The following is a 10,259-nucleotide window of genomic DNA, read 5'->3' on the forward strand; positions in this document are numbered from 1 at the left end:
TAGTGTTAATCAAATGTGGATTCTAAAAAATCTAAAGATCTTTTAGTAAACTTGAAGTCGCAAAACTTTTCCCAAATCAATAACATCAAAACCTACGACTTTTCAACACTTTACACGACTATTCCTCACGATAAATTAAAGAGTAGACTTTTTGACATAGATAGTTGCTTCTTCAACAAAAATGGAAAACGGAAATAATCATATCAAGGGATACGTGTTTGCCCAACTATCTATTGTGTATTGCTTATAGGAGTTATGAGATTGATCACTGTTTTTTATCTTCACCTTTCATCTAGTGATTAGTCATTCAAAAAATTACTTTGTTAAACACCACTCTGATTCCACGCACTCTGAAGTTGAAATAAAAAATATGCTAGAGTTCCTCATTGACAATATTTTCGTGGTCTTTGGTGATCAGGTCCTCCAACAGTCTGTTGAAATTCCCATGGGCACAAATTGTACTCCTTTGTTAGCTGACCTGTTTCTATATTCAGTTGAAGCAGAATTTATCCAAAAAAGACTTCTACTTGAGAAGAAATATCTCTTGATGTGGCCTTCAATTCGACATTTAGATATATCGACGACGTTTTGTCTAAACAATAATAATTTTCATTCATATGTCGATTCGACATATCCCTGTGAGCTCGATATAAAAGACACCACAGAGTCGTAAACTTCTGCTTCATACTTAGATATTTTATTGAAAATAGACATTAATGCCAAACTGACAACTCAACTGTATACAAAACAGGATGATTTCAGATTCTCCATCGTCAACTTCCCATATTTATGTAGCAATATTCCATTGTCACCTGTATATGGTATTTATATCTCTCAACTGATTCGATATGCAAGAGCTTGTTCTGCGTATGGTCAGTTTTTAAATCGAGGCAAGCTACTGACAAACAAGTTGATGGTAATGGGGTTTCATCAGTCTCGATTGAAATCTGCATTTCGCAAATTCTATGGTTGTTATAACGATCTAGTTCGTCAATACAACCTATCATTGGGTCAAATGTTGTCTGACGTGTTTCATACCGATTGTTAAGCCGTTCTTGGCACACTGATTTTGACTGCGGATAACTCCGTTTACCTGATCCGGATATAGGGCTTACGGCAGGTGTGACCGGTCGACAGGGGATGCTTACTCCTCCGAGGTACCTGATCCCCCTCCGAGGTACCTGATCCCATCTCTGGTGTGTCAAGGGGTCCATGTTTGCCCAATTATCTATTTTGTATTGCTTGTAGGAGTTATGAGATTGATCACTGTTCGTTAACCTTACATTACTGATTCCGATATAAATGTGCTAGTGCATGCGCAAGCTAACCCAACCTACCCCACCCCAACCCAATATGTACCGTCACGTGCTACCCTGTTAGGTTTCAATCTATATTTAAATTCGCGTCATCGAGCTTCGGTGCATTTGGAACTTCGCTCGGTCTTTTCCGTCAATTCGAGAAGAAAAACCTTATTTATTTCTCGACCTGACGGAAATGGCCGAGCGATTTCCCGATTGGCCTCGTTGAATTTACCATGATTGGAATATAATTAATTTTTATATTTTACGATATCAAACGAGTAACACCTTGTTTTGTATTATTGTATGCTGATATAATTCGCTTCTGATATAATGTTTAAGGTTCCTTGTCTAAATCTGTTTTCACGAAAATTATATATATACTGATCAAAAAAGGAAAAGAAACGCATAGAACAATGTTTAGTGTACCCCCTACAAGAACCAGTGTGAATTAACGCCTTCCCATGGATTGATTGATTGTATATTGTTTAACGTCCCGCTCGAGATTTTTTCACTCATTTGGAGACGTTGATTACCATTGCCGGTGAAGGGGTTCAAAATTTAGGTCTACGTTCTGCGTTTACGGTAGCGATATCCACCCGAAATCTTTGCACGGTAAAGCTGACCGCACTAACGAGGTCTGCTTCCGCGCAAAGACCGAGCGTGGGTATACATGTAGTTCCCGATTTTCAGGTAATAACCTTTCCTTTAATTCTATGTATTTTTAAAACTTGTCACAACCGAGTTGAAGCTTTTACAGTGAAAGCTTTTCTGGGGGCTTTTAAAGTGTAAGCTTTTCTGGGGGGCTTTTACAGTGTAAGCTTTTCTGGGGGCTTTTACAGTGCAAGCTTTTCTGGCTCAAATAAAGGCAGGGTACTCTTTATACACTCTGTAGGAAAACAATATCCAAACATGTAATGATATAAATCTAAGGTCCACTTGCGCGTTTTGTTTTGGACACCCCAAACCGTAAAACAATCAAAAATATGCATTCCAGACTTTATAGTTTGCGTGGTAAAATGTGGAGTTTTGATGTCGATGGAGCGTGGGACCACACAAGCGTGCACAGTGCAGCACTTGGCTGTATATTTAATGCTCTAGTAAATCGCGTTGAGTGGAAGCGGAAAAGCTTTCACTGGTTGAGTACTCAGGCTATATATGAGTTTTAGCTGCAATTGTAAAATTATAAAGCTTGGTTGAAAAACGCAGTTTTTAGAATGTTTTCTCCATCACTGCATGAAAGTGACGGTGAAAGAAAAGCTATTGTGTAATTCTTAGTTATCTACTGGCGTCTCCAACAAGAACTGATTATGTATATATACTGAAAGAAGTTACATGCTCAGACGGTGTGTTCTAGGCATGAGTCTGAATCTTGCTTCCATTGTCAATCAAAGCTACTAACAAAATCTCTTTGTAGGTGAAACTTTTGTTGAAAAAGTGTTTGGTTTTGCTAATTGGATACTTTAATCTGTTTAAATTCAAAATTTGACTTTTGCTCCTAGTTACCATTACAGTTAGGGAATTGCATAATGTCAGTGATTCACAAAGGCCGGATTTACCCCGAACACTCTCAAACGCCCAAACATTTGGCGGAGGTTTGCTCTTCCGCGCCCTGCTGCAGTAATTAACCATCTTAATTCAATTGATTCTGCTGTAAACAAACTTGGAATAAAGATTCTTGAATTTCTTTTTTTTTTCAGAGAACATTTTCTTTAGTGATAGATGCGTGGTACAACATTCATCCCAACCTCACCATGGCCACAGAAGGTAAAGCAAACCCTCCAAATATGTAATAACACTTACCATCACTCTCACACAGCTTGACTTAAGAGTCAAAGGTCTACAGAACTGCAGATGCCACAACATTACAGACACTTTGTTATTCTGTTGAAATTGCAATCTGTATTTATTTCTAACACAATTAGTAACGAAAGATTGAACGTGCCAAAGTTTATATTACCCTGTACTGCTTTAGCTGTCTTGTCATGTGTGGGTCCTCTCAGCCATTGTGCGCTGTGCCAGAGGCCCAACATATGCATGTTTTCTTTTCACGCAACACATTTCTGTAATAAAAACGTTGATAATATTCGTGCTACTGAAATAAAATGCATATGCAGTTAAGTTTAAGTGTACGTGATTAAGTGCAGGGGAATCTGCTAATTTCAAACCAAATTCAATGCTATAGATTTGCAAACTTTTAAGACTAGTACGATTTATAATGCAAGTCTATAAAATAACCGACATCAATATAGGTACTTGAAGACGATGAGATAAAAATATTCGATATAGCATATCTTGTAAATCAACAAACCGCACTGTGGTTTCACACGTAAGTTTACCTATTTTGTTATTTGAAGCAGTGAGAATCTCTTGCGTTGCTTGACATAGGAATTGCAAACTTGCTTTTTTGTTTTCACAGATCTTTCAAATAGAATTCTGCGAACGGTAGCCACAGACAAACTAACTCCTCCTTCTCAGTGGGTGAAAAAGATAGCAAAGACCTCTCAGCTCGAAATATCTTACGAATACCGCGTACTTTGTGACGAATTTTACTATAGCGACACCTGTGCACAGATTTGTAGACATAGGAATGATAACTTCGGTCACTATGTTTGCGATGAAATGGGTTCTAAAGTATGTCTTCCCGGATGGCAAGGAGAATTCTGTCAAGAAGGTATTGTTTATTATTTTCTAAAAAGATACTTAGTTTTAACAGATCGAAACATAGACATATTACTAGGAACACATAGATTACACCGTGTTGTATAAAAAATCACAATGCATTGGATAACTATGCATAGCGATAAAGTTGTTGAAATCATTTGTAAAACATTCATCATTTTATTTATTAGTGTGTCAACAGTAAGGAAAACTATTTACGACAGAAGTATATCAGTTAGCGTAATCTAATTTTCACTGTTTCAGCACTGCAGCAGGTTCATCCATATGCACGGCGCGCCCAAACGCGAGAATCGCCTTAGAACATCGCTTAATAACGATAGAATCAAGCATGGCCTTATTTTGGAACTTATGACTATGTATTGTAAAGTTATGTCCGGGTAGAAGGAAATGAATATAGGAAAACCATAAAGGCATCTCTCACATTGGCGGAATTATGAAGCCCACTAGCTGTATTGATCGGATGCTTTAGTTTTGTGGTTATATTAGGGCGCTCGCTTGCAACCGGAAGTCGCGGGTTCGATTCTCGACATGGCGCCGTGTCATAGTTTACATACATGTAGATAGTGACTGTCTCTCCGCAAAGCTCCCGTCTTGTCACATGTTTTATAAGATATGTTAAGATATATAAATATGATATAAATCAAAGAGTTCAAATTGAAACACAGATTTTAATTACCTTTTCCAAGTTTCGACGATTTTTCATCAAATGGTGTTTTAGTCTCAAAATAACAGCTTTCGCCTCAATTTAGTTTTCTAAAGTTTTGAAAGGTTGTTTAAGAATGTATGAAACTATCAACAACAAAAAATGAAAAGAAACCTTTTCTTCCAATTAACTCTAATTTTCAAGAAAAATTTCTCTATTTCTACTGAATTAAAGTGAGAGACAAGGAACTTTCGAATATGACATTAAAAACGGAGGCCCCGTGTCGCGGCAGGTGTTAACACGATAAAAAAAACTTTAACTGTTACGGTCCTGAACGACATGTATAGGTCAAAATTTGTGGTACTTCATCTACAGCTGGTGATGCCTCTACCTGAGTGAAAAATTATAACATAACGGGACGTAAAACAATATGCAATCAAACAAAATTACCTGTGAAGTATTGGAATTGCATATATGTGTATGGTTTATGTGAATTAGATATAAATTTTATTTGCATAAATATGAAGAAAATATGATTTAGGAAACTTAAGTTTTGAAATATTCTTGAAGACTAATATAGTTTGCTGTAGCAAGATTTGATATCTCAACAGAGATCAGGTTTATAATCATTATTGCAAGTAATCATGATTATGATTCACAGATCACATCATTTACATAATCTACACGTAATATTACAGCGGTTTGTACAGCACAGTGCAATACAAGTCGAGGATACTGTGAGAAACCTTTTGAGTGTAGGTACGTGGGTCCACATTATCTACATTTATTTCACTTTCTAAACTGTTGTTCAATCTCTTCCATTGAGTACATTTTTGAGTCGTTGCATGCTTACTTTGTAGGTGTTTCCTTGGTTGGACTGGGGAGTCTTGCAGTCAATGTATTCCACACCCCGGTTGTTTGAACGGTCTGTGTTACGAACCATGGCAATGTATCTGCAAAGATGGTTGGGGTGGCAGATACTGCAATATAGGTACGATTCAATACACTTCAAACAAGTTTTACGGACGGCAAAGAGTGCAAAGTGTTTATGAGAACTTCTAAATTTATACTTACAGATCAACACTACTGTATCAAGCATCGGCCGTGTAGAAATGGAGGGACTTGTAATAATGACGAAAGCAAGAATTTCACATGCGCGTGTTCGACAGGATATACTGGTCGTACGTGTGAAAACGTCATCTGCTTTGACAGTTACTGTCAAAATGGCGGACGATGTCAAGTAAGCATGATTTTAGTACATTGTATGCCTTTCTTTGATATGTATTTGTCATTAAACTTTATGGAGTTCAGCCAGTGTCGCTGAGTTTCGTAGGTTATATTATCATCCTTGTTCTATTGTTATTATCAGGGGACCTCAGAAAATGATGTCAAATGTTTATGTCCGGAGGGATTCTACGGACAGCACTGTGAACATAAGAAGTATTCTTGTAAAGATATACAGTGCGCTAATGCTGGTGTGTGCACTGATGGCAAATACGGCGCAAATTGTTCTTGTGTAGAGGGCTTTGAAGGGAAATACTGCGAAAATGAAATCGATGAGTGCCTATCAAATCCATGTGCAAATGGTAAGGCTATATTTACAAAACACGGCTCGCACGTGCTTTTATTATTTTGACTAATTTGTTCACATCAGAGACGTTTACATCATTTATGTAAACAAGTCTTGGGTGTCTTTAAAAATATGATCTCAAAGAAATTCCTATCGTTAAAATTTCATGCTTAGACTAAACAATTGCTGGTTTATGTTCAGTCGGAAGTGTAATTCACACCGGTATATTTCTTTTCATTACCCAGGTGGCACCTGTTTGGATGGATTCAATAATTTCATCTGTCGCTGTAGGGAAAACTACATGGGTAAAACATGTGCAATAATTATGGACCCCTGCCATGGCATCACGTGCTTCAATGGCGGACGATGTGTCACTACAGTCGGCTTCCAGGCGGAGTGCGCATGCCCTCATGGGTTCACCGGAAAACGATGTGGATCCAGGACTAACGTGTGCAAAAATGTTAAATGTCATAATGGTGGAACTTGTGTGAACAGCAGAGTAGGAGACCACAGTTGTGCTTGTTTAAATGGTTTCCATGGAGACCTTTGTGAACTGTCAACACCACAGTGTACCCAAATTTCTTGTCAAAATGGTGGCATTTGCAAACAGTACATAAACCACACTGTTTGCATTTGTCCGTCTGAGTTCGCTGGCGAAAAATGTGAAAGTTCTCTTATGGAGTTTGACGAAAGATTTTTAGACTCGTTTTCTCAAAACTCATGTGCAAAGTATTATTTTTCATATTGGCCTATTCTTTTGATATTATTCCAGCTAATGGTTCCTCCGTAATTTTAATTCCTATAAGATATCAACGGCCGGTGACTTCAGTATTCTTTATCAAGTTTTCATAATGTTCTTTGAATAGTTGATTACATACAGATTTCATTCCTTTACATTTGTATTTATTTTGATATAATGAATGTATATAGAGCAATTCTGTACCCATACTAACTTTAGTGTCTATAGTGCCACGATCAGGATACAGCCTATAGTGCCACGATCAGGATACAGCCTATAGTGCCACGATCAGGATATAGTCTATAGTGCCACGATCAGGATACAGCCTATAGTGTCATGATCAGGATACAGCCTAATAGTGCCACGATCAGGATACAGCCTATAGTGTCACGATCAGGATACAGCCTACAGTGTCATGATCAGGATACAGTCTATAGTGTCATGACCAGGATACAACCTATAGTGCCACGATCAGGATACAGCCTATAGTGCCACGATCAGGATACAGCCTATAGTGCCACGATCAGGATACAGCCTATAGTGCTATGATCAGGATACAGTCTATAGTGCCATGATCAGGATACAGTCTATAGTGCCACGATCAGGATATAGTCTATAGTGTCATGATCAGGATACAGTCTATAGTGTCATGATCAGGATATAGTCTATAGTGCCACGATCAGGATACAGTCTATAGTGTCATGATCAGGATACAGCCTATAATGCCACGATCAGGATACAGCCTATAGTGTCACGATCAGGATACAGCCTATAGTGCCATGATCAGGATACAGTCTATAGTGCCACGATCAGGATATAGTCTATAGTGTCATGATCAGGATACAGTCTATAGTGTCATGATCAGGATATAGTCTATAGTGCCACGATCAGGATATAGTCTATAGTGTCATGATCAGGATACAGTCTATAGTGTCATGATCAGGATATAGTCTATAGTGCCACGATCAGGATACAGCCTATAGTGTCATGATCAGGATACAGCCTATAGTGTCATGATCAGGATACAGCCTATAGTGTCATGATCAGGATACAGTCTATAGTGTCATGATCAGGATACAGCCATGAAGGTGTTCTAGGATACACTGTAAATATGTGCATCCATATCTTAGATAAGTTTTTTATCCCTGTGAACTTAGATATATGTATGTTGTTCGGACTATCTTTAAATGGTTGTGTATGATAATTGCCATTATATTGATTTAATTTTGGAAGTGTTCTATTTGTATAAATGTGACCTTTCACAATCCAATGAATATCAATATTTCTAAAGTATGGCTGTCTTCAGTAGTTTGTGAAACTACTATTGTATATTTGTATAATTATTGAGAGAGAAAGCCATTGTTAACTTATCTGTCTCTAGGATGTATAATATTCATTCACATTGTTCTATTATATGAAATCACAAACATCAGCATCTCTATCAATATTATCATATAATGAAATGAATATAAACCTGAATTATTTTTATGCTCATAAGATTGTTGGTCTGTTTGTAGATGGAACTTTTAACATGGTCCTTACTTTTGAATTATACAAGATTAAAAACTTGATATTTAGAGAACTGAAAAAGGACCGGAGGTGTACAGTGTATATCAGAATTTGGTCATATGTCAGAGTAAAACGTCAGTTCTACCACGGTTATTGCAAAGATCAAAGGAATGCCGCGGTCATTATTCTACGGTATACCTTCTTACGTACATGTATTAACTTATTATGAGAAAATTGATACACATTTCCTTTGCACTTTGTGTTTTGATAATACAACAATAAAGTCAATAACTGATAATTCAATTTTATAATCATAAAAATTAATACATTTGTATATGTTGTAAAACAAAGTTACATGTATAAATGACTGAAAAACATTTGCCATTCAGTATAAATCAATCGTCTGTATTTCGAGATCGATACACATATATTCCCTATGTAGAACTATGGAACTTTAAAGTGAATGTCACACACGAAATATGGTATGAATCACAGGCACTTGTTTCTGTAAATAACTTACGACCTCTGTATACTAATAACACAAGGTACCTAGCTTCAAATGGCACCCCTGAGAATGTCGGCCTTTTGAGCTTCCAGGGAATATGCTATGTAAATGTACTTACTACCGTTCTCTTGTACTATCATTCAACTAAAAAACCATGTATGGCATGACTGCATTTATTGCCTATTATCTTTGAAAACTGCAACAAAACATGGGTCTATCAGCTCGATTTTCCGTTTTATACCACGAAGTGCTTTGTACTGATACCGCACAGAATGAAAATTGTATATTCGTTGTGTTGAAAAATAAAGTCTCACTGTTTTATTATCACAATAAATTGATACGATGTTTATTACCAAAAAATCTTGAAAATATTGCTTTGTAAACAAAATGAAAATTTTGAATTGAAGACGTTGTACGCTAATTTTAGCTACTGAAAAAAACCCAAAGCTGTGCGTACGTTTTGGGATTTTACATGTCGTCAGGAGATATAAGCTAAGACTTCCCGAGTGGAGGTTTAAAAATAGTTTCGTGTCTGAATAATTTCTAATGAAGATAATAATGAAATTATGACTAACTGTAAATACAACTTCGTTAACTAGTATGAAAAATATTTCTTCGGCGCCCCCTCCCACCCATCCCTAATTTTACGGATCTGTGCCGATATGGAAAATTTCACAGTCATCTGTTCAAAGTATGGACACCACACCCAACCCCCTTCTGATTTTTGGGCGGCGATTATTTCTCCGAAATGTGTGGATATATGTAGTAGTGATACTACCCCGTCTATCCCATCCTAATTTCGATTTATGTAATCGTGAACACGTTTTTTGTAAGCCTCATACTTGCCTTATACTGTTATCACTAATACTGAAGTATTTGATTATACCAGTCCAGTAGAAGGCCAATCTCTAAAGCTAATAAAAGCGTGAAACGATTACATAAATCGAAATTGGTATGAGACAGACAAGAAATCGACACAGTTTGGAAAAATTGTCACCGCAAAAAAAAATATCAGAAGGGGGGGGGGTAGTTATATCTATATATTAAGTGTCTGTGAAAAAAAAAATGGGGGGGGGGGGGGAGCCCCCTTTATTTTTTGTAGCATTTTCCCCCTAACGTTAGTAACTAAATAATATAAAATAAGACCAATTGTGGTCAATGGTCACCATTAAAACCATCCTTTTGTCTGTTATTTTTAATTCATCTCGGACTACTCATCTTTCTATAAATAACTCTAAAGAATTTTTAACGTAATTTTAGAAGAGTATGTTAGCCAGTCAAAATCGCGCACTTATTCTGCGCGGTATCAGTAC

At 37.0% G+C, this 10,259-nt stretch overlaps 1 protein-coding gene across 1 annotated transcript in view; it reads left to right on the forward strand.

The window, feature by feature from the left end:
* Positions 1 to 8,418, forward strand: part of LOC125681325 (delta-like protein 1) — a 29,934-nt gene extending 21,516 nt beyond the window's left edge. The window contains exons 3-9 of the mRNA XM_048921361.2: positions 2,999 to 3,065; positions 3,718 to 3,972; positions 5,322 to 5,382; positions 5,484 to 5,614; positions 5,700 to 5,863; positions 5,993 to 6,209; positions 6,439 to 8,418. Of these exons, the coding sequence (XP_048777318.2) occupies positions 2,999 to 3,065; positions 3,718 to 3,972; positions 5,322 to 5,382; positions 5,484 to 5,614; positions 5,700 to 5,863; positions 5,993 to 6,209; positions 6,439 to 6,983 (1,440 nt within the window). The 3' untranslated portion in view covers positions 6,984 to 8,418. The remainder of the gene's footprint in view (positions 1 to 2,998; positions 3,066 to 3,717; positions 3,973 to 5,321; positions 5,383 to 5,483; positions 5,615 to 5,699; positions 5,864 to 5,992; positions 6,210 to 6,438) is intronic.
* Positions 8,419 to 10,259: the final 1,841 nt, after the last annotated feature.

Source organism: Ostrea edulis, chromosome 2 (assembly GCF_947568905.1).
Source record: "Ostrea edulis chromosome 2, xbOstEdul1.1, whole genome shotgun sequence".
NCBI lineage: Eukaryota > Metazoa > Mollusca > Bivalvia > Ostreida > Ostreidae > Ostrea > Ostrea edulis.